This window comes from Entelurus aequoreus, linkage group LG09 (assembly GCF_033978785.1).
Source record: "Entelurus aequoreus isolate RoL-2023_Sb linkage group LG09, RoL_Eaeq_v1.1, whole genome shotgun sequence".
In the NCBI taxonomy this organism is placed as follows: Eukaryota; Metazoa; Chordata; class Actinopteri; order Syngnathiformes; family Syngnathidae; genus Entelurus; species Entelurus aequoreus.
In genome coordinates, this window is record NC_084739.1 from 12,603,075 (window position 1) to 12,629,333 (window position 26,259).

Below are 26,259 nucleotides of genomic sequence, written 5' to 3' on the forward strand. Positions count from 1 at the left end.
GCAGATGGCTAAAATGGAGCCACTGAATGTGTAATCTTTATAATCAGACTAATCGACTAATTGTTAAGACGGTCGATGACTAGTCGACTATCAAAACAGTCGTTAGTTGCAGCCCTACAGCCATGTTATAGTTTTTAATGCTTCCATTTGGACTCTACTAACCTTTATATAAGAAATGACAGCGGAGGATCCATGTGCATGTATGAGCCAGTCTGCCCCATAACAAGAGGATAGACAAAAAGAAGAATTGATTGACTACAACGTTGGATTACAATGGCGGACTCGTGCAACACTCATCAAGTAAAACCTTACCAAAAATGGAAATATCCGCTGATGTCAACAATGGGGAAAAAACTTCACAAACGGGCAAATTTCAAACGACTTGTTTAGAGGAAGTATGAAGGAAGGGAAGTATGAAGGAAGGCAAGATTGTTTTCTAAATATCTTCGCTTGGCCTCAATGGTTTGATTTCCAATTTTCGGGACGTATGCAGATCCCAAATCACAAAAACAAGTACCAAAAAGTGAGAAAAGTTGGTTTTGCATAATAGGTCTAATGCATTTTGGCATGAGCTTGCACCCAGTTTTGGATGCCTCTGTTAGCGAGATTTTGCAGTCTGCCTATGTTATTATATTAAGTCAAGCACCCACACTCTGCTTGAGGCTATGAAGAAACACAAAAACAGTATGATAAAATATTATTTTCATCTAATCGCGTAATTCCACCGACGTGCGACATGCAATGTCAATAAATGTTGCTAAAAGCATTATTTTTTTTATGCAGCGTTTAAATTGATCTGAGAGTGTTCAGGTGTACTTAAAAGTTACCGAGTGAATCTATATAATGTCAATTAATTTTATTTTCCTTAGAACTGGAAAAAATGATGAGTTCAAGATATATTTATATTTAAACTGTGTTTATTCTCAAAAGATAAATGATGATACTTTTGGAGAGGGTAGGGCGTGGTTTTATTTGCAGTCTGGGAATGCCTCCAGAATCAGACTTTTTTGCAGACGGGTTGTAAAAGTGATTGTGGAGCAACATTTAAGCTAAATTTACACCAAAGCATATCCAATACATATTATCTAGACCACATGGAGGAGTTTTAAATGTCGATTAAAATCATCAGAGGTCCCTTTTAAACACAGTTTCTCTTTTCGACACTGTTTAAAAAGCCAGCCAATTACACTACCGTTCAAAAGTTTGGGGTCACCCAAACAATTTTGTGGAATAGCCTTCATTTCTAGGAACAAGAATAGACTGTTGAGTTTCAGATGAAAGTTCTCTTTTTCTGGCCATTTGGAGCGTTTAATTGACCCCACAAATGTGATGATCCAGAAACTCAATCTGCTCAACGGAAGGTCAGTTTTGTAGCTTCTGTAACGAGCTAAACTGTTTTCAGATGTGTGAACATGATTGCACAAGGGTTTTCTAATCATCAATTAGCCTTCTGAGCCAATGAGCAAACACATTGTACCATTAGAACACTGGAGTGATAGTTGCTGGAAATGGGCCTCTATACACCTATGTAGATATTGCACCAAAAACCAGACATTTGCAGCTAGAATAGTCATTTACCACATTAGCAATGTATAGAGTGTATTTCTTTAAAGTTAAGACTATACAGTGCTTTTCCTTCAAAAATAATGACATTTCAATGTGACCCCAAACTTTTGAACGGTAGTGTATGTCTATGAATGTTCTCATTCATCCAGGTCATCGTAATCTCAGGGCCTTCAATTGATCGCCACTGGACTGTTTGGTTTGTCTTAGATGATAATAGCCAGCCAATTACTTTTGTTTCTGGTTAATGCCTTCAGCTGCTCTGCATACCCACTCCCACAAAGCCTTTGTATCTGTGACCTTGTCGACCTGATATTCCCACCATGGCCCCTCGCGGCACTACACCATGCCAAGAATAGAAACATGTAACACTGCGACCTGGTCGTAGAGATTTGAGAACATGAACTTTTCCACTTTTAATGATGTTACTTCTACTGCAACAATCTGAGGTCACCATCGGTGTGGTACGGTACAACACTGCTTTTACTTGAGCCTTATCAAAGCTGTCGCTCCTACCGTGTGATCAGATTACACCCGAGAGCATTTTCCATCCAGTGTTGGCCCAAAAGCCTCTTAAGCATTTAGATTAGATTAGATTTGCTTTGTTGGCATTGCACGATACCATTAAAGGCAGTCTGGATGTCTAACCTAGAAATAAATGCACAAAGCCATTTAAAAGTGCACAAGCAGTGATGTACATTTATAGTTGAGACAGCACAACAGTGAAGTCCTCGTGTGTTGATGAATTACAGCAATACAGTATATGGTGAAGTGAGTGTATACACGTTTTGTGTAAATATACCGTGCGTGCCAATGATAACAGTCACACATGTCGATAAAGCCTTTTATACAATGTCAAATGTATGTATTGTAGGCCTGCAGTTTAGTTTCATTCATCCATCCATCCATTTTCTACCGCTTGTCCCTTTCGAAGTGGCGGGGGGTGCTGGAGCCTATCTCAGCTGCATTCGGGCGGAAGGCGGGGTACACCCCGGACAAGTCGCCACCTAATCACAGGGCCAACACAGATAGTTTCAGTTTATTTGGAACATGCACACGATACAATCTAACGCATCACATATTTCCACTTGTTTCATTACAGCACGTCCGAAAGGGAGTAGGAAGAATCAGAGCTCATTTAATCCAACCCCTTTTCATATCATAGCAATTTTATCCCATTTCCTTGTTCATTTGTAACAGAAGAGCGAATAAATAATTAATATACCATAGTAAGTAAACAAATATTAAATACATAAATAATTATTATCGCAAAAGAAAAAGATTCAAGATGTTCATCATAATTGTTCTTCTTTGTACTTTGTGAACACTTGTAGTTTGAACAGTTTCTTAAACTGGATCATTTTGGTGCTTTGTTTGGTTCCTTTTGGTTTCATCCATTCCATAATTTAATTCCACATACGGATGTACAAATGTTTTCAATTAGATTTTCCTTTAAAGTTGTATTTCTCCTTTGTTGAGAAGAATTGTTGTACATTCTTGGACAGCAGGTTATAGTTTGCTTTGTACATCATTTTAGCTGTTTGCAAATGCACCAAATCGTTGAATTTCAATATGTTGGATTCAATAAATAAAGGGTTTGTATGTTCTCTATATCCAACATTATGTATTATTCTAACTGATCTTTTTTGTAACACCGTTAGTGAATGAAGCGCACATGTGTAGTTGTTTCCCCATATTTCTGCACAATAACTCAGATATGATAACACTACCGAGCAGTAGAGAATATGAAGTGATTTTTGGTCTAGAACATATTTTGCTTCGTTTATTATTGACGAGTTTCTTGCTACTTTGTTGTATTTTTTTTTTTTTTACATGAGATTTCTAGTTAATTTTGTCATCTATTATTACACCCAAAATGTGTTTTCTTTTACCCTTTCAATGTCTACTCCGTCTATTTGTATTTGTGTTTGACTTTCCCTTGGCTTTATACAGTAGCTGGTATATTAATTTTTTCCCCCCGAGTTGTGACTCTGAGTGGATCACTCTTCCATGCACTGCTTTAGACACGTGTGTGTTTTGATTGATTGATTGATTGAAACTTTTATCAGTAGATTGCACAGTACAGTACATATTCCGTACAATTGACCACTAAATGTTAACACCCGAATAAGTTTTTCAACTTGTTTAAGTCGGGGTCCACGTTAATCAATTCATGTGTGTGTAACGGACCTGGCCTAGCCCGGAAGAAGATCCCTCTATGACTATCTGTTGGCTTGCATTATCCTGCATTATCTATTAATTTGAGGATTCAATATTTATACTCACTCGACATCCATTGCAGCCGATCACCCTGAAAGGGGGGTTCCTACACTGCGGTCCTTTCTCAAGGTTTCTGCTTTTTCACCAGTTGGAGTCTTTGGAGTTTTTCCTTGCCCGGACGTGGGTTTAGTTCAGTGGATGTTGTGAGTGTGTGAAACCCTTTGAGACACTTGTGATTAAGTGCTATATAAATCAATTAGATTAAAAATAAAAAATTCAAAGGAACCCATTTAGGCAGAAAATTAGACCTGAATAATGACTAGTTTAAAAAAAAAAAAAAGTATGATATCTGTATTGCCTCACTATACCATCAATTATTTTAGTAATCGAGTAATCCATCGATTAGTTTGTTCGGCTAATTTAGTAATCTAATGAAACAAACTTCATATCCCCAATGCATATTTTTTTGGAAAATAGTAGCAATAATGATTTTTCTGTTTGCCATATCTTGGATCTTTTTCCTAATAAATGCGCATAATCTACATTGACATTGTGCATTAATTAAAGTAAAAGTAAAATAATATTCCATTATACGCCAGATTGTTCACATTGCTGCAGCGCTCCATTTTTTTGCTTGCCTTCAGTCTCGCTAGGGTTGTACGGTATACCGGTATTAGTATAGTACCGCGATACTAATGAATCATATTCGGTACTATACCGTCTCTGAAAAGTACCGGTCCGCCAGTTTCTTACAAGTATCGTCCCTGCAGGACGAGGAATAGCTAAACATGCTTCACTACACACCGTAGCTCACCGGCGTTAAAATGTAAACAAACGCCATAGGTGGATCTACACCTAACATCCACTGTAATGATACCAAGTACAGTAGCGTATCTAGTTGATACTACTATGATTAAGTCGGCATTTTTTGGCATCACAACATATTCTTTCGTTTTTTTAAATGTATATTATATTTATAAACTCAGGAAATATATCCCTGGACACATGAGGACTTTGACTATGACCAATGTATGATCCTGTAACGACTTGGTATCATATTGATACCCAAATTTGTGGTATCATCCAAAACTAATGTAAAGTATCAAACAACAGAACAATAAGTGATTATTGCACTTTAACAGAAGTGTAGATAGAACATGTGAAAAGAGAAAGTTAGCAAATATTAACAGTAAATGAACAAGTATCAATCAATCAATCAATGTTTATTTATATAGCCCTAAATCACAAGTGTCTCAAAGGGCTGTACAAGCCACAACGAAATCCTCGGTACAGAGCCCACATACGGGCAAGGAAAAACTCACCCCAGTGGGACGTCGGTGAATGACTATGAGAAACCTTGGAGAGGACCGCATATGTGGGTAACCCCCCCCCCTCTAGGGGAGACCGAAAGCAACGGATGTCGAGTGGGTCTGACATAACATTGTGAAAGTCCAGTCCACAGTGGATCCAACACATCAGCGGGAGTCCAGTCCACAGCGGGGCCAACAGGAAACCATCCCGAGCGGAGACGGGTCAGCAGCGCAGAGATGTCCCCAACCGATGCACAGGCTAGTGGTCCACCCGGGGTCCCGGCTCTGGACAGCCAGCACTTCATCCATGGCCACCGGACCTATGCGACTCCCCCTCGCAAGGGACAGGGGAGAAGAGGAGAGAAGAAAAGAAACGGCAGATCAACTGGTCTAAAAAAGGGGGGGTCTATTTAAAGGCTAGATTATACAAATGAGTTTTAAGATGGGACTTAAATGCTTCTACTGAGGTAGCATCTCTAACTGTTACCGGGAGGGCATTCCAGAGTACTGGAGCCCGAATAGAAAACGCTCTATAGCCCGCAGACTTTTTTTTGGCTCTGGGAATCACTAATAAGCCGGAGTTCTTTGAACGCAGATTTCTTGTCGGGACATATGGTACAATACAATCGGCGAGATAGGCTGGAGCTAAACCGTGTAATATTTTATACGTAAGTAGTAAAACCTTAAAGTCGCATCTTAAGTGCACAGGAAGCCAGTGCAAGTGAGCCAGTATAGGCGTAATATGATCAAACTTTCTTGTTTTTGTCAAAAGCCTTGCAGCCGCATTTTGTACCATCTGTAATCTTTTAATGCTAGACATAGGGAGGCCCGAAAATAATACGTTACAGTAATCGAGACGAGACGTAACGAACGCATGAATAATGATCTCAGCGTCGCTAGTGGACAAGATGGAACGAATTTTAGCGATATTACGGAGATGAAAGAAGGCCGTTTTAGTAACACTCTTAATGTGTGACTCAAACGAGAGAGTTGGGTCGAAGATAATACCCAGATTCTTTACCGAGTCTCCTTGTTTAATTGTTTGGTTGTCAAATGTTAAGGTGGTATTATTAAATAGATGTTGGTGTCTAGCAGGACCGATAATCAGCATTTCCGTTTTCTTAGCGTTGAGTTGCAAAAAGTTAGCGGACATCCATTGTTTAATTTCATTAAGACACGCCTCCAGCTGACTACAGTCCGGCGTGTTGGTCAGCTTTAGGGGCATGTAGAGTTGAGTGTCATCAGCATAACAGTGAAAGCTAACACCGTACTTGCGTATGATGTCACCCAGCGGCAGCATGTAAATACTAAAGAGTGCAGGGCCAAGAACCGAACCCTGGGGAACTCCGCACGTTACCTTGACATAGTCCGAGGTCACATTGTTATGGGAGACGCACTGCATCCTGTCAGTAAGATAAGAGTTAAACCAAGACAAGGCTAAGTCTGACATACCAATACGTGTTTTGATACGCAAAGTAGAGAAATAATTAATTTTCTGCCACTTGTCCTTAATAATTTTGACAAAATAATAGAATGGAAAATGACACAATATGTTACTGCATATGTCAGCAGCTAACTTAGGAGCCTTTGTTTGCTTACTTACTAATAAAAGACAAGTTGTCTTGTATGTTCACTATTTTATTTAAGGACAAACTTGCAATAAGAAACATATGTTTAATGTACCGTAAGATTTTTTTGTTAAAATAAAGCCAATAATGCAATTTTTTGTGGTCCCCTTTGTTTAGAAAAGTACCGAAAAGTATCGAAATAAGGTAATATTAGTATCGGGACAACACGAGTCTCGCCATTGGTAAATGTGTCTCTTTTTACCGTGGGTGAAAAGTAACCACAGGAGAACCTTTTGTTCAATCTCTGACTGCATACATTTTGTCGTCTTATTGCAAACAAAAACTGAATACAGGAGTCTCCTGTTCTCCTCCAGTGTTAGTTTTGTGCCTACTTTTCTGCCCTATGCATTTTAGAAGTGGAAAAACCTACCATTACCATAACAGTTGTGCACTGCAAAAAGTCAGTGTTCAAAAACAAAAATTAGGGGTATTTTATTTGAACTAAGCAAAATTATCTGCCAATAGAACAAGAAAATTTGCCTTGTCAAGACTTTCCAAAACAAGTCAAATTAGCTAACTTCAATGAACCCAAAAATACCTTAAAATAAGTGTATTCTCACTAATAACAAGTGCACTTTTTTGGTAGAAAAAAAAGAGACCTTTGCTTAATATGTTGAAAAATATTCTTAAATTAAGTAAATGCTAGTGCCATTATTTTTACATAATGATATGCACTAGATATTACATTTCTTGAAACCAGCAAACGTATACTAAAAACACATTTATTGTTCTTAATGGAAAGGCAACAAGGCAACCGCTTGTTACTCTCGGGGTCTACTAGCCGCTCAGGCAAATCATATGGTCTAAAAATGCATTTTCCCATTGATAACATGACATCATCGCGCCAAGTGCGTGCTCTTTCAGTCAATTAGTGCGCATATATACAGCCCGGCCCCCGGCCAAAAAATGTTTAATTGTAATTCTGAAAAATTAATCTGAGTGTGCATGAACTATTTCTGTTCAAAATAGTTAGAAATGTCACATGTTAAATGTTTAAATATTAACTGTCCGTTTACTGTACTGTGCCAACTGTACTACTATATGAGTACGTATTTTCTATTGTTTCATTGAAAATAGAACAGCAAAGTCCATTTGGCTGTCATCTGTTTTAATTATGAGACACAATTGTGTCAAAGTCACAATTTTTTTTCCATGCTTAAAATAAGAAATTATTCCTTTAAAAAAAGTAGTTTTATACTTGTGAGTGTTGATGACACAGCTTTGCATCAGTTGATATTCTAGTTTCAAGCTTGTTTTACTCAATATAGGTCATAAAATCTCAGCAACGAGCTGTAATATCTTACTGAGATCATTTAGGACCAAACCCCTTAAAACAAGTGAAACACTCTAACATAAAATCTGCTTAGTGAGAAGAATTATCTTATCAGACAGAAAACAAGCAAATATCACCCTTATTTGAGATATTTACCTACTTAGATTTCAGTTTTTGCAGTGTGAGTGCTGCCGAGTGGGGGAAAAAAACATAACTTGCCAGACAATAAGTTTATTTTCTCACATTCCATTTCTATCAGGGCTGTGGAGGGGAAACGTGGATCACTATCTTCAATGATATAGTTGGTATACCTAGTTTTGTATTTATTGTGTTGAGAAGATCTCAGGGGCGGGAGGATCGGCACAGTGGTGACAACACAAGTTAGCAGATACATGGCACCGGGCGCAATGGAATTCTGGGAGCTGGCCTCTGATTTCTGTGTTGACACACAGGAATGTAAGCCCGGCCTACTGATACTATTATCAGTGAAACGCACACACAACCGCTCGGAAACAGGATGGTAATTACAGGGAATTATCTTGTCCTCTCGGCTCTCCTACCTCGAACATCTCTGTTGTTGTTATTATCATCACTGAACTTGTTTATTGTATTTCCCCCGCAGATGTTCCTGACAGTTTACCTCAGTAACAACGACCAACACTTTACTGAGGTTCCCATCACCCAGGAAACGCTATGCCGAGACGTGGTGGACCTGTGCAAGGAGCCAGGAGAGGCCGACTGCCACCTGTCAGAAATGTGGCGTGGATCTGGTGAGCGGCTCTTGACGTGATCTCGTCCAAAGAAAATAGCTTTTAGAAGTTGATACTGGAGGGATATAGCTTTTCTGAAATGGAGCCAAAATGGAGATTAGCTGTTTTAACTTGCATGGCAATTTATTTTCCAAGGCCTCTTGACGGTCTCAAATGCAAATTGAGCCCGTAATCCCGGTGACAAACTCAAGCACCCAGGCCCGTCTAGCATCCATTTCTGAGATTCAGGAAGCGTTCACATTGGGAACTCAAGGAGGGAGCAGCGTCTGTTTCCACGGCGACGCTGCCTACTACAGTGAAGAAAAGTACCAATTATTATGTTTGAGTACTCGCACAAGTACCGTGAAGGGGCGGTCCTGGAAAGCCTTTTTCACGTCGCAGACTCTCTTTTTAAATATGTATGGCTTGTAAGCCCCCTTTTTATGATAATAATCCATTGACGTCTGCTTGACTGCGAACGTGCAAGTCCATTTATATGATGGAACAGGTTGAATAAATTGTTTCCTGACTATATAATGAGTAGTTTGGCTCTAAATCAGCGAGAATACGGAGGTCATTCAGATGAAAGTGTACGCTGATGACAATGTTAGAATGAGGTTTACTGGGATCTTAAGCAAAAACTCCACTTTGATTCCACAGAGCGAGCTGTAGGGGACGGCGAGAGGATGCTGGATGTGCTCCAGCGATGGGGACAACACAGGCCTGAGGTGCGCTTCTTTCTGCGCCACAGCCGAGCCCCAAGCAGGGATTCAGGTGAGTGGGAAATGTGAATGTGCCACACCAACCACCGCACGTTACCACACTGCAAAAAGTCAGTGTTCAAAAACAAGAAAAAAAATACAAAAATTAGGGGTATTTTATTTGAACTAAGCAAAATTATCTGCCAATAGAACAAGAAAATTCGGCTTGTCAAGATGTTCCAAAACAAGTAAAATTGGCTAACCTCAATGAACCCAAAAATACGTTAAAATAAGTATATTCTCACTAATAACAAGTGCACTTTTCTTGGTAGAAAAAAAAAGAGACCGTTTTGCTCATTATGTTGAAAAATATTCCAAAATTAAGTAAATGCCAGTGCCATTATCTTGACATAATGATATGCGCTCGGCATCATGATTTTTTTTTTTATGCTTGAAGTAAGAAATTGTTACTTTAAAAAAGTAGTTTTATACTTGTGAGTGTAGATGACACAGCTTTGCATCAGTTGATATTCTAGTTTCAAGCATGTTTTACTCAATATACACTACCGTTCAAAAGTTTGGGGTCACCAAAACAATTTTGTGGAATAGCCTTCATTTCTAAGAACAAGAATAGACTGTCGAGTTTCAGATGAAAGTTCTCTTTTTCTGGCCATTTCGAGCGTTTAATTGACCCCACAAATGTGATGCTCCAGAAACTCAATCTGCTCAAAGGAAGGTCAGTTTTGTAGCTTCTGTAACGAGCTAAACTGTTTTCAGATGTGTGAACATGATTGCACAAGGGTTTTCTAATCATCAATTAGCCTTCTGAGCCAATGAGCAAACACATTGTACCATTAGAACACTGGAGCAATAGTTGCTGGAAATGGGCCTCTATACACCTATGTAGATATTGCACCAAAAACCAGACATTTGCAGCTAGAATAGTCATTTACCACATTAGCAATGTATAGAGTGTATTTCTTTAAAGTTAAGACTAGTTTAAAGTTATCTTCATTGAAAAGTACAGTGCTTTTCCTTCAAAAATAAGGACATTTCAATGTGACCCCAAACTTTTGAACGGTAGTGTAGGTCATCAAATCTCAGCAACAAGCTGTAATATCCTACTGAGATAATTTAGGACCAAAACACTTAAAACAAGTAAAACACTCTAACATAGAATCTGCTTAGTGAGAAGAATGATCTTATCAGACAGAAAATAAGCAAATATCACCCTAATTTGAGATATTTAATCTTACTTAGATTTCAGTTTTCGCAGTGCACGTAGCACAAAGTGTTCCAGTCAAGTCGTCATAAGCTTATTACTTTTCTCTTTTCTTAACAACGCAGAAAACGCAAGTATTTCTGGTGGTGTGCGATCCTCTCAGCGTCTCAGTTGCGTAACTAAGCCCCTTTTGCCCCTCACAGCTTGAGTCTGGCCTAGAGATTAGACGCTTGTTTTCCCTTCGTGTTATCTTACCCTCTCTCCTTTTTCTCACAGTACGCTCACCTCTCTGTTTTTACTTTGCACTAATGCATATTATGTTATTTTACAAAGTGATTATTTGCTTCTCATGTAGCGCTGTGAACTAATCACTTTGGGGTGTCTTAATTGTTTCTGTAAAGGTTGTGTACAAAAGGCTGTGGATGACATGCTTGCATACATGTAATACAGTTATTCTCAATTTTTATAACTTTACATATCATGAGACAAATAGTTGATGATTTATGGGCAATTTGAATTTGACACACATGTTCTTGTTAGGCTCCTAAAAGTGTGTACCAAATTTTGCGATGATCCAACTCAACACCATAAAGTTACACTGGATGTATGGTAGAGTGCTGTAAGCTGTATGAGACATTTCAAGTCAGTCCAAGTCAGTGCATCTCACTTACAAAACCCAAAACCAGTGAAGTCGGCACGTTGTGTAAATGGTAATTAAAAACAGAATACAATGATTCACAAATCCTTTTCAACCTATATTCAATTGAATAGACTGCAAAGACAAGATTCTTAACATTCGAACTGGAAAACTTAATTTTTTTTGCAAATATTAGCTCATTTGGAATTTGATGCCTGCAACATGTTTCAAAAAAGCCGGCACAAGTGGCAAAAAAGACTGGGAAAGTTGAGGAATTCTCATCAAACACTTATTTGGAACATCCCACAGGTGAACAGGCTAATTGGGAACAGGTGGGTGCCATGATTGGGTATAAAAGCAGCTTCCATGAAATGCTCAGTCATTCACAAACAAGGATGGGGCGAGGGTCACCACTTTGTGAACAAATGCGTGAGCAAATTGTCCAACAGTTTAAGAACAACATTTCTCAACGAGCTATTGCAAGGAATTTAGGGATTTCACCATCTACCGTCCGTAATATCATCAAAAGGTTCAGAGAATCTGGAGAAATCACTACACATAAGCAGCAAGGCTGAAAACCAACATTGAATGCCCGTGACCTTCGATCCCTCAGGCTGTGCTGCATCAAAAAAAACTGACATCAGTGTGTAAAGGATATCACCACATGGGCTCAGGAACACCTAGGGCGAGGGTCACCACTTTGTGAACAAATGCGTGAGCAAATTGTTTAAGAACAACATTTGTCAACCAGCTGTTGCAAGGAATTTAGGGATTTCACCATCTACGGTCTGTAATACCATCAAAAAGCACTATACCATTGCATGTAATTATGTACATTGCAGTTATTATTAATACAACATTAAATAGATCATACAAAATGAATAGATAGGCAGTTTATGACAGTAACACTTGAGTTTATACATACATGAGTAACATTTTATTTAGTTTTCTATATTAATACAATTACGAATTAATAATTTAATTTATTATTAATAAAACCTTTTTGCTTATTTATTTTGTACTGTTTTTATAATGGTATTTGATTCTTCTGACAGTAACCCATGAAAATCTCGAAGAAATGTACACGATTTTGTACATTTATTTTGTGAAATTAATCAATACATACTAATCGTGGAACCGTGATTACCCCGACTATAACCTTACAGTCGAAACCTATAGTTGGGCTTTTATGTGCATACATACACATTGATGGAGTGTCCTATTTTTGTGTCATCTTTCCAGATCAGTTCAAATTTCATCTTTCACTGATGCATTGTCTTCTGTTCAGCAATCTGCCTATTTAACACACATAATTGCAGGCCAAGGGTCGTCTAACCCCATTATACAAGCTAAAGGGCTTTGGTCACGGGGCAGGGCTTTATGGGCTCTGAACTGCAATAGTAGCCTGTTCAGTCACAGATTAATGTAGGCGGGCGTACGCTTGCGGGACCCTCCCACACGGTGCTTGGTTATGTATGAAGCCAAATCCTGAGATTATTATTGCAAGGAGGCACAAAGAATGGTGTTGTTTCCCAGAGGAGCCTTTGACTTCCATTACACTGATGTGTATCCGCTACTGCAGCACCTGTGAGAGAGCAGAAACAGGCGTCACTTTGTGGCCATGTTTGATAGAGACTGTCATAGCGGCACGTAAAGGGGAGCAGTCAAGTTTGTTTGCTACTCCGCGCCATGTCTGATCGGGTCTTGTACCGCCTTGCTCCCTTAGGTGTGTCCAGAGGCTCAGAGCCAAAGAGGAATGGGGTGAAGGGTCCACCAGACAGAAGAATGGAGAATGGGGTGAGTACTTTAAAGAGTACCGTATTTTCCAGACTATAAGGCGCACTTAAAATCATTTTTTCCCCTCAAAAATCGACATTGCGCCTTATAACCCGGTGCGCCTAATGTACGGAATAATTCTGGTTTTGCTTACCGACCTCAAAGCAATTTTATTTGGTACATGGTGTAATGATAAGTGTGACCAGTAAATGGCAGTCAAACATAAGAGACACGTGTAGACTGCAACATGATAACAATATGACTCAAGTAAACAACACCAACATTTTATATGTTCCATTGAAAATATAGAACTTTACACACGGCGCTGAAAAATCTATCAAAATGTTTTAGTACGACTTTGGTAAGCTATGAAGCCGCACCGCTTGATGGATTGTACTGTGCTTCAACATATGAGTGTTATTATGGTGTGTGTATAAGGTAAGACATATTATCTGGCGTTTTGTTTCGCAATATTATACAAAAGCAACTTTTCTTACCTTCTGGTACCTGCTGATCGGTATCTGGGATCTGCATAAATCCTGAAAAATTGTGCACGTCCGCCTTTGTAGTCGATAAGCTTCCTTTTTTGTCTATCTTCTTGTTATGGGACATTCATCCTCCGCTGTTGCCATTTCTAATATAAAGTAGTGTAAAGTTCTTACTTATATCTGTCAGTAAACTCACCATGAAAGTGCTAAAACATACCGGTGTTGTCAATTTACATTATTCACCCAAGGAACTTTAGGTATTAGAGAGTTCCGGTCGGACGGTTTTTCACGGGTTGTTGTTGTTGTTTCCGGATGAGGAGATGCTGCTCCGTTATTGACTTAAGTAAAGTCTGAATGTCATTAAAACAGTTAGCGCCATCCTTTGACACTTCTACAACTCCCGTCCTTGCACGCTACACCGCTACAACAAAGTTGACGGTGAGCCACGTAAATAAGACCGCCCACAAAACAGCGCATCAGGAAGCGACTGTCAGAAAGCTGCTTGAAGATGATCTGTTAAACATAATCCGTGCAACATTTTGAGCGAAGAACCACCATTACATGTTATGTAGACCACAAGGAAGTGTTTTCAATTTGGGAAAAAAATAACAATAATATGACTCCTTTAATGCGCCTTATAAACCTTATATATGAAAAAAGCTGGAAAATAGACCATTCATCGGCAGTGCGCCTTATAATCCGGTGCGCCCTATGGTCCGGAAAATACGGTACCTTAAATCTCCTGTGGCACTATTGTATTTCAATCTGCTATTGTGAAAATTGGAATGTGAATTGAATGTTCTCACCTCCTATTTCCATGCCAGAGCATTATTGAACATGAAATTAGACTGAATCGAAAGGGCCTCTGCTGGTTACAGCCAAGTGGAGCGCCCCATTTCCTCAATTAAACAACAATCAATTGCACACAATTCACTACATTCTTAAATCAATGAAGTGATATTTTTGGCCACCCTTAAAGAATACCACTAGTCCTCTGTCCCTCATTAAAACCACATAAGCCCCACTGCCTAATTAGACCTTTGATGACTTTTCTGTTGTGTTGTGTTATGGTAACATAAAGTATGTGACCCATTATCTTGTTCCCCTATACTGCACAAGAAGGGAACCAATTAATTCAGTTCAGCTTCCTCTCCACAGTATAGAAATGCAAATTAGTTTGTTTTTTTTACAGGCTATGCATAGTATACAAAGACCTGATTGTGCATTTACATAGTTGAGATTTAGTGAATGCATTTTTTGTATGTTCGTGTATGACTCGGTTATGACTCATTTTGTCCATCGCATACCCGTCCAGGTGGCGGCACCCAGAATGGACATGACTTTGGCGGAGCTACAGGAGATGGCTGCCAGGCAGCAGCAGCAGATTGAAGCTCAACAACAACTCCTGGCTTCCAAGGTACAGAGAGAGAGAGAGAGTGAGACAGGAGGAAGATGAAAGTCCAGACAGGAGCTGGTCGAGATGATAGGATGTAGAGGATGAAGAGCTTAAGTGGTGGTGGTGGTGATAAAAGTAACATCGAGTGGATGGAAAAATATTCAAAGGAGATTAAAGGAGGGAAGCGTTAAAAGAAAATGCCTCAAATTGTCAAGAGATAGAGGTGCAATAATGGTGAAATGGTGACTGCAGGTGTATTGTTTAAAATTTGAGAAGTCTGGGACATTTTAAGGACCTGATTTTATCTGTGTCCTGTCGGGACTTCCAGATTTTCAGATAGCGACTGTAAGACCGGAGGACCGGACTTCTCCCTTCACTAATACAATATTCTTATTTTGTATATTCCTAGGAACTGGTGTCCTCTGTAGTGGACATGTGACACTATTAGTGCCGTCCCGTCTTCTAATCATCTATAGCGTTTTCTACTACCGTATTTTTTGGACTATAAGTCGCTCCGGAGTATAAGTCGCACCGGCTGAAAATGCATAATAAAGAAGGAAAAAAAGATATATAAGTCGCACTGGAGTATAAGTCGCTTTTTTTGGGGAAATTTATTTGATAAAACCCAACACCAAGAATAGACATTTGAAAGGCAATTTAAAATAAATAAAGAATAGTGAACAACAGGCTGAATAAGTGTACGTTACATGAGGCATAAATAACCAACTGAGAACGTGCCTGGTATGTTAACGTAACATATTATGGTAAGAGTCATTCAAATAACTATAACATGTAGAACATGCTATACGTTTACCAAACAATCTGTCACTCCTAATCGCTAAATCCCATGAAATCTTATACGTCTAGTCTCTTACGTGAATGAGCTAAATAATATTATTTGATATTTTACGGTAATGTGTTAATAATGTCACACATAAGTCGCTCCTGAGTATAAGTCGCATCCCCGGCCAAACTATGAAAAAAAAAAACTGCGACTTATAGTCCGAAAAATACGGTAGTATGGATTCTTCATTCATAACGACAAGCAACGTTTGTAAGTTTTACAATATAACTAAAACCATGTTTAGTTACTAAACTTGCCATGGCTTTGAACCTGATATTTCCATAAGGTAGACTTTCTGTTGTCCATTTCTGCTCGCTTGTGGCTTATCAATAACAAGGTAAAGTGCAATAATGGCGAAATGGTGGTTGCAGGTGAATTGTTTAAAATTTAAGAAGCCTGGGACATTTTAAGGACCTGATTTCACCTGTGTCCTGGGAAGATACCATTCAATATCCGCATTTCCAGATAGCGACTGTAAGACCGGGGGACCGGACTTCTCCCTTCACTAATACAATATTCCTATTTTTTATATTCCTAGGAACTGGTGTCCTCTGTAGTGGACATGTGTTTTTATGTCAGTGTTACAAGTTTTGGGGGGGAAACAGCCCTGTTTTGCAAAACACAAGTGTGTACTTGTGTGTGTGTGTGTATATGTGTATATATATATATATATATATATATATATATATATATATATATATATATATATACACTACCGTTCGAAATTTTGGGGTCACATTGAAATGTCCTTATTTTTGAAGGAAAAGCACTGTACTTTCCAATGAAGATAACTTTAAACTAGTCTTAACTTTAAAGAAATACACTCTATACATTGCTAATGTGGTAAATGACTATTCTAGCTGCAAATGTCTGGGTTTTGGTGCAATATCTACATAGGTGTATAGAGGCCCATTTCCAGCAACTATCACTCCAGTGTTCTAATGGTACAATGTGTTTGCTCATTGGCTCAGAAGGCTAATTGATGATTAGAAAACCCTTGTGCAATCATGTTCACACATCTGAAAACAGTTTAGCTCGTTAGAGAAGCTACAAAACTGACCTTCCTTTGAGCAGATTGAGTTTCTGGAGCATCACATTTGTGGTGTCAATTAAACGCTCAAAATGGCCAGAAAAAGAGAACTTTCATCTGAAACTCGACAGTCTATTCTTGTTCTTAGAAATGAAGGCTATTCCACAAAATTGTTTGGGTGACCCCAAACTTTTGAACGGTAGTGTGTGTATATATATATATATATATATATATATATATATATATATATATATATATATATATATATATATATATATATATATATATATATATATATATATATATATATATATATATATATTTATATATGTATATATACATATATATATATAATATATATATTTATATATGTATATATACATATATATATACAGTACCGGTATATATACTTGTACCTTTAAGGTACTCAAAGCGCTTTGACACTATTAGGGCCGTCCTGTCTTCTAATCATCCATAGCGTTTTCTGCTCGTATGGATTCTTCATTCATAACTCCAAGCAACGTTTGTAAGTTTTACAATATACCTAATACCATTCTTAGTTACTAAACTTGCCATGGCTTTGAACCTGATATTTCCATGAGGTATGACTTTCTTTTGTCCATTTTTGCTTGTTTGTGGCTTATCAGTAACAAGTGAAAGTGCAATAATGGGGAAATGGTGGCTGCAGGTGAATTGTTTAAAATTTGAGAAGCCTGGGACATTTTAAGTACCTGATTTCACCTGTGTCCTGTTGGGAAGATACCATTCAATTCCAAGTTTCCATCCTTACACTTTCCATCATTGTAACTGAGCTACTGTGTTGAGCAATTTCCCTTGTGGATCATTAAAGTTTGTCTAAGTCTAAGTCTAATATCTGTATTTCCATATAGCGACTGTAAAACCGGGGGGCCCGGACTTCTATCTTCACTATTACAATATTCCTATGTTGTATATTCGTAGGAACTGGTGTCCTCTGTAGTGGACATGTGTTTTTATGTCATTGTTACAAGTTGTGGGGGGAGGGGGGGGAAACAGCCCTGTTATGCAAAACACAAAAGTGTGTACTCCAGAGGACGCAGACTCTCAGGAGGTTAAAACGTCAACTTTTTAACCCTTGTGTAATGTTCATATTGTTGTTACTCAGCCAGCGTTTGTGGGTCTCATGGACCCGTTGCATTTTGTGGCTTTTAATGCCTCACAATCAAACACTTTTATGTTAAAATACTGAATAGATGTTTACCTTATCCCAATAAACATCAAAATGCAACGGGTCCATCAGACCCACAAACGCTGGCTGAGTAACAACAATATGAACGTTGCACAGAAAATTTATCTCCCAGTTTCTGCATCCCACAGGGATTCTTCTTTTGTGTTTCTGCACCTGCGGTTCCCACACAAGGTTGCAACATTGTTTGTCAACACTGTCTGCTCTCATTTTCTCGCACATTTGACCCTCTGATGTTCTGTGTACCTACACTCTGTCCTCCTCCTGTCTAGGCCTGCTGTGTGTGTGTGTGTGTGTGTGTGTGTGTGTGTGTGTGTGTGTGTGTGTGTGTGTGTGTGTGTGTGTGTGTGTGTGTGTGTGTGTGTGTGTGTGTGTGTGTGTGTGTGTGTGTGTGTGTGTGTGTGTGTGTGTGGTACACAGAACATCAATTTCCACACTTCTATTAGCCCCAGGTCCAGTGGACCCGGACATCTTATATGTAATAGAAATGTGTAGGGGGGGTGTATGGTGTGTGTGGTCATTAAATATGTATTCTGATATATGTTCTTCACAGAAAATGAGCCAAAGTCAGTGAATCTCAGTTTGAAAAATTAATTAATTGTATCATTTTTCTTTTAATAAAAAATTAAAACGGGTCCCACAGACCCGAACACCACACAATGGTTAAATTGACTAAGTTATAAATTAAAACATAAGCAATATGTTTACACTTGTCCAAGTTCCTCTATACTATGATGTGCTGTGTAGTTTTTAAGGACCTACTGCATAAAAGCTTAGTCAAATATCATCGATATGACAGTGCTCTAGAGTTTTTTTTAGGAATCTGCTGCAAAAATGCAAGTTTTTTCAGAATCTTTTTGGGTTTCTTCTTCTTCCACCAGGAGCAGCGACTGCGCTACCTGAAGCAGCAGGAGCAGCGTCAGCAGCATCAGGCGTCTGAGCAGGAGAAGCTCCAGCGTCTCCGCGACAACATCGACAACCAGGAGAGTCGGCTCAAAAAGGTCCGAGCCCTCAAGGGACAAGTGGAGCAGAAACGCCTCAGCAATGGCAAACTGGGTAAGATCCTCCCGTTGGGAAAATGTACTGCTGAAAGGGGTTACAATAAGGGATGGGAATTGAAAACTCCCAGGGTTTTGATTACTTGGAATCATTTTACAGTTTTGTAAACAAATTTCTTATCGATACACGCATGATGTCTGCAGCACAGACGTTAGAATTATTTACGAGAAAGAAAGACTAAAGGGCAACTTGCAATACTTGCAAAGTGGATATTGCATCAAATTGGGAAAATACTATTAATTAACCTCTTAAGGCCCAAGCTGTTTGCCCGTGTATACTTCAGGGACCGCTCGGAGATCGTATTACCTAAGAATATTACACATAGGTTTATCTATTATCTATAACCCATAAAGTAGGCAGGCACGTAGCTATTTCTCAGCGTGTGTTTATTCCAGCCGGCACGTTAATACACTGACACACAACATCCGGATTCCCATCATGCATTGCTTCAAAACTACGGCAAGTTGTAATATCCAAAATTTCCAGCCGGACAAACAATATTGGGGGCGTGCCTTAAAGGCACTGCCTTTAGAGTCCTCTCACGTGAAAAGGAGACTATTATATATGTCTCCGTTATCCATAGGTTTATCTATAACCCATAACACGGTGGCCGAATGGATATAGTCACTCATGAACGGTCAGAGAAGCACAAGGCGTCGGTCACCTATCGGAAGTGAAAAAGTGGTATGGGGACACTCCTAGTATTTTTTTTATTAACATTTCCGTTCAATTATAAATGATTATTGTACTATAAAACATTACTGAAGCTATATAATGTACTATATAATATATATTATTTCACAACATTCTAATGTCGCCATCTTCCCCACCCTTCTCTTCACCTGCAGTGGAGGAGATTGAGCAGATGAACAACCTCTTCCAGCAGAAGCAGCGAGAGCTGGTGATGGCTGCCACCAAGGTGGAGGATCTTAACCGGCAGCTGGAATTGTTGAAAAATGGCAAAATGGAGAACTTCCACGACAACCAGGGCTCTGTGGCTGAACTTGACCGCCTCTACAAGGAGTTACAGGTGTGCCATTTTGAGTCACGTTGCGTATAAAGCAGCTTATTTCCAGTGGGAGTCATCTTTCGGTTTTCCTTGGCAGATGAGGAACAAGCTGAACCAGGACCAAAATTCTAAACTGCAGCACCAGAGAGAGAGCCTGAACAAGCGCAACATGGAGGTGGCTGCCATGGACAAGAGGATCGGCGAGCTGCGTGATCGGCTGTGGAAGAAGAAGGCAGCGCTGCAGCAGAAGGAGAACTTGCCTGTAAGAATTACACATATGTTCTCGACACATAACGTTGTTGCAGACCACAGATAGGAAAAGGTCAGAGTCGTGTATAAAGAGTATGGCCAGTTCGGTTTCAGGCGATCTCCTAAACCAGGGGTCGGCAACCCAAATTGTTGAAAGAGCCATATTGGACCAAAAATACAAAAGAAGAAATCTGTCTGGAGCCGCAAAATATTGGAAGCCTTATGTAAGTGTTATAATGAAGGCAACACATGATGTAGGTGTCTATAGTAGCTATATTAGCCTGCTATCGAAATGACTTTAAAAGTCTTATACACTACCGTTCAAAAGTTTGGGGTCACCCAAACAATTTTGTGGAATAGCCTTCATTTCTAAGAACAAGAATAGACTGTCGAGTTTCAGATGAAAGTTCTCTTTTTCTGGTCATTTTGAGCGTTTAATTGACCCCACAAATGTGATGCTCCAGAAACTCGATCTGGTTTTTGTAGCTTCTGTAACGAGCTAAACTGTTTTCAGATGTGTGAACATGATTGCACAAGGGTTTTCTAATCATCAATTAGCCTTCTGAGCCAATGAGCAAACACATTGTACCATTAGAACACTGGAGTGATAGTTGCTGGAAATGGGCCTCTATACACCTATGTAGATATTGCACCAAAAACCAGACATTTGCAGCTAGAATAGTCATTTACCACATTAGCAATGTATAGAGTGTATTTCTTTAAAGTTAAGACTAGTTTAAAGTTATCTTCATTGAAAAGTACAGTGCTTTTCCTTCAAAAATAAGGACATTTCAATGTGACCCCAAACTTTTGAACGGTAGTGTATAAGTGTTACAATGAAGGCAACACGATGTGTCTATATTAGCTTTATTAGCCTACTATCAAAGGCTGACGCAAATCTTCGTTGACAGAAATATTGCATTTAAATTGTTATCCTACACATTTTTGCAACATTGGAAATCATTAGTAAAATGGAGGCTTCTCGCATGTTAAAAAAAATAATGCACTTTGTGACTTCAATAACAAATATGGCAGTGCCATGTTGGCATTTTTTTCCATAACTTGAGTTGATTTATTTTGGAAAACCTTGTTACGTTGTTTAATGCAGCCAGCAGGGCATCACAACAAAATTAGGCATAATAATGTGTTAATTGCACGACTGTATACATCTGTATCGGTTGATATCGGAATCGGTAATTAAGAGTTGGACAATATCGGATATCGGCAAAAAAGCCATTATCAGACATCTCTAGTTATAATAATACATAATAAGTGATACATTACAAATACATTGGTGGCAACCACCACAGTTGACATACTTCACACAAAAAGTCACAATTTGTGATTGTTGGTCCAAAACTAATGAAGATTTTGGCAAAATGAGCGTCATACATTTTTATTCGCTCGTTCTGTGTATTTCTTTACGTTTATTGCGCTGTCTGGTGCGTGTTAGAGTGCCTGCTGGTCACAAAATCCTGCAGGAATGTTATCAGCAGATTGTGTCAAATGTGGTCGCAACATTCTACTTTCACAAAATAAAAGTATGTTTTATGGTAAGTTTATAAGCTAGAGTATGTTTAGAACTATATAGACGTATTATTTTTGGTTTATATAATCAGAAAAACTATCGTCAAAACGACGGCAATTGCATGCACAGCCGCACACGTCCTTGGTAGCAGTCATGGCGTCTGTTTTTTTAGTTGGCAATACTCTTTATACACGACTTTGGAATACCCGGTAGGTTAGAATATAGCTCCCCCTAGTGGGTGAGAAGCTAGCTAGAGTGCTATGCCTCACATATAACTGCCCAAGGCCTCAGATGCCCTCAGAGGTGACCAGTGCCAATACAAGGCTCCGTGCACTTTCTGCTTTACCCTGCAGGGGAAACCTCGTGAGCTCCTTTTGCAGTTATAGTGTTGGATCTCAGTTTGCTGAGTTGTGCGATTTTGAGTCTTATTTGGCAGAATCAGCTCCTGTAACATGTGAGAAGACTTACAAGTGCAGGCTGACATAGCAGACATGCCATAATGACAAGGGAGATGTTATCTCCTCAGGCAGGCAGCACACTTGAAAGAAACAGGAACAGAGCGAGAGCGCCTGTTTTTCTTAATGGTACACCAAATCTAAAAACAGGCCTAGCCTAATACGGCGCAAAAAAAAAATCCATTCACAAAATTTTTTTTTTTTTTTAAAGAATCAATTTTTCTAAATATATACAGTACAGGCCAAAAGTTTGGACACACCTTCTCCTCATTCAACGTGTTTTCTTTATTTTCATGACTATTTACATTGTAGTTTGTCACTGAAGGCATCAAAACTATGAATGAACACATGTGGAGTTATGTAATTAAGAAAAAAAGGTGAAATAACTGAAAACATGTTTTATATTCTAGTTTCTTCAAAATAGCCACCCTTTGCTCTGATTACTGCTTTGCACACTCTTGGCATTCTCTCGATAAGCTTCAAGAGGAAGTCACCTGAAATGGTTTCCACTTCACAGGTGTCCTACTTTTGATGCCTTCAGTGACAATCTACAATGTAAATAGTCATGAAAATAAAGAAAACGCATTGAAATGAGAAGGTGTGTCCTAACTTTTGGCCTGTATAGTAGGTATACGTCAACAGACAAAATAAGTTTTTGTAACTTGTATCCTGTTTTGCAAAGGTTTTATAATAGTTTTTATACCAAATAATACATTGCGAGAATCAGTTTGAATCGTATTAAATCGTGAATCAATTCTGAATTGAATCGTCACCAACAAGAATCTGAATCTAATTGTGAGTTGTTGTAAGAATAGCATCCCTAATGCTTAAAGGAATGTTTACACATTGCTGGTTTGTAGGGGTGTGGGGAAAAATCTATTCGAATTCGAATCGCGATTCTCACGTTGTGCGATTCAGAATCGATTGTCATTTAAAATTTTTTTTATTTTTTTTATAAATTTTTTATTTTTATTTTTTTAAATTAATCAATCCAACAAAACAATACACAGCAATACCATAACAATGCAATCCAATTCCAAAACCAAACCCGACCCAGCAACACTCAGAACTGCAATAAACAGAGCAATTGAGAGGAGACACAAACACGACACAGAGCAAACCAAAAGTAGTGAAACAAAAATGAATATTATCAACAACAGTATCAATATTAGTTACAATTTCAACATAGCAGTGATTAAAAATCCCTCATTGACATTATCATTAGACATTTAGTTTATGAGATGTGATGCAAGTGTAAGCTACTGTGACACTATTGTTCATTTTTTGTATTTTTTTTAAAAATTAATGTTTGTAATGATAATATCAATGAGGGATTTTTAATCACTGCTATGTTGAAATTGTTACTAATATTGATACTGTTGTTGATAATATTCATTTTTGTCTCACTACTTTTAGATTGTTCCGTGTCATGTTTGTGTGTCCTCAATTGCTCTGTTTATTGCTATTCTGAATGTTGCTGGGTCGGGTTATGTTTTGAAATTGTATTGCATTATTATGGTATTGTTGTGTATTGTTTTCATTAAAAAATAAATTTAAAAAAATCGTTTTTGAATCGAGAATCGTGTTGAATTGAAAAAAAAAAAATCGATTCTGAATCAAATCGTGACCCCAAGAATCGATTTTGAATCGAATCGTGGGACACCCAAAGATTCCCAGCCCCTACTGGTTTGGATGGCGATTTCTCGCAAACCGCTGTGAATCAGATTCCCAGCCCTACCTGCCGTGAATCGTGTCTCAGTGATGGCGGAAAGCCTTTTTCAACAGCTTTGGAACACGGCGCTAATGTAGATTGCCGCGGGGGTACCACGGATATCCCCGAAAAACCAGCGGAATCCTCTCCGTTTTGCTTCTTTATGAGCCTGTGTTGCTTCCGTGTTTAACTCCGCCACCCCTGCGAAGTACCCGTGTGCACGTCGTGAAGGTCCGCGAGAAAATTGTGACTGGCGGATTATGGCGGGGTCATGACCACATTATTATCCCGGATCCTGCGGAGCAAACACATAGGCTGTCGTTCTTTAAAAGGTGAAAGGCGTTTTGAACACGGCTCAAGGCTGCCACGAAAAATGTAACACGTTTAATTTTTTGTCTGGTCCCTGCGGCTCTCATGGTTTATGGTGGCTCAGTGAAGATTCACCAGGTTTTGTGTTCGGTCTTAACATGCCGAATTACCGAATCGTTATCAAAACCAGCGATGTGTGAATGTATCTTAAGTTGTTTTGGTTTTTTTTTTAGATAAAAACACTTGATTATTGGAGAAAACCACCTTAATAGCTTAATGTTGAATGCAGGTTTGTCCCTAGAGAGAACTTGGCCACACATTGAATTCTATGCGGAAATGTGTGAAAACTACTGTATTTGCAGTAGTTTAGTTTTAGTTAATTATGTCTTCGGTCAGTGGTCAACAAAATAAACAAACAGGTGTACATCCATGAATTCATAAATTGACAATTTTACAGACCGAAACGGTTTAGGCTGAAGCTGAGCACTTATTTCGCCTAACCCTATAAACGATCTCAAATACAAGATGTAGTAAAACCAGGAGACATCGGGCTCTGATCTTGAGCTTCATAGAAATGTGAAATTTCCTTTACACAACATATTATAAATACACCTCGTACACAACATAAACACTGTTCAAATATATACACAGTAAAGACATAGACAAACAGTTATGAAATATCCCTGTACATGTGTTTGTTAAACATTTGTACCAATTATATGCTAAATACAAACACTTATGCTTCCATTATTATTACAGATGTCCGATAATATCGGACTGCCGATATTATCGGCCGATAAATGCTTTAAAATGTAATATCGGAAATTATCGGTATCGGTTTCAAAAAGTAAAATTTATGACTTTTTAAAACGCCGCTGTACGGAGTGGTACACGGACATAGGGAGAAGTACAGAGCAGTTGCGTCTCCCAGTCATACTTGCCAACCCTCACGATTTTCCCGGGAGACTCACGAATTTCAGTGCCCCCCCGAAAATCACCCGGTGCAACCATTCTCCCGAATTCCTCCCGATTTCCACCCAAACAACAATATTGGAGGCGTGCCTTAAAGGCACTGCCTTTGCGTGCCGGCCCAATCACATAATATCTACGGCTTTTCTCACACACACAAGTGAAAGCAAAGCATACTTGGTCAACAGCCATACAGGTCACACTGAGGGTGGCCGTATAAACAACTTTAACACTGTTACAAATATGCGCCACACTGTGAACCCACACCAAACAACAATGACAAACACATTTCGGGAGAATATCCGCACCGTAACACAACATAAACACAACAGAACAAATACCCAGAACCCCTTGCAGCACTAACTCATCCGGGACGCTACAATGTACACCCCCTGCTACACCCTATTCCCCCCAAACCCGCCCACCTCATCCTCCTCATGCTCTCTCAGGGAGAGCATGTCCCAAATTCCAAGCTGCTGTTTTGAGGCATGTTAAAAAAAATAATGCACTTTGTGACTTCAATAAAAAATATGGCAGTGCCATGTTGGCATTTTTTTCCATAACTTGAGTTGATTTATTTTGGAAAACCTTGTTACATTGTTTAATGCATCCAGCGGGGCATCACAACAAAATTAAGCATAATAATGTGTTAATTCCACGACTGTATATATCGTATCGGTTGATATCAGAATCGGTAATTAAGAGTTGGACAATATCGGATATCGTCAAAAAAGCTATTATCGGACATCTCTAATTATTATTTATGCCCCACATTTATTGACTACTGGTGTTGATTCAAGAGCGAAATATTTTTCTAAGAAATTGGTCTAAGTTTTTTTTAAATGTGTGAATGGAACTGGAACATAGTAGGATCTTTTACTAATTTCTTAACCTAAAGGATCATACAA

General features: G+C 38.8%; 1 protein-coding gene across 1 annotated transcript in view; it reads left to right on the top strand.

Moving 5' to 3' along the window:
- The window catches only part of tp53bp2a (tumor protein p53 binding protein, 2a), a 75,858-nt gene that overhangs the window by 22,625 nt on the left and 26,974 nt on the right, over nt 1–26,259 (top strand). Inside the window, exons 3-9 of the mRNA XM_062058074.1 lie at nt 8,617–8,764; nt 9,404–9,517; nt 13,030–13,100; nt 14,883–14,984; nt 18,944–19,118; nt 19,970–20,151; nt 20,228–20,392. Of these exons, the coding sequence (XP_061914058.1) occupies nt 8,617–8,764; nt 9,404–9,517; nt 13,030–13,100; nt 14,883–14,984; nt 18,944–19,118; nt 19,970–20,151; nt 20,228–20,392 (957 nt within the window). The remainder of the gene's footprint in view (nt 1–8,616; nt 8,765–9,403; nt 9,518–13,029; nt 13,101–14,882; nt 14,985–18,943; nt 19,119–19,969; nt 20,152–20,227; nt 20,393–26,259) is intronic.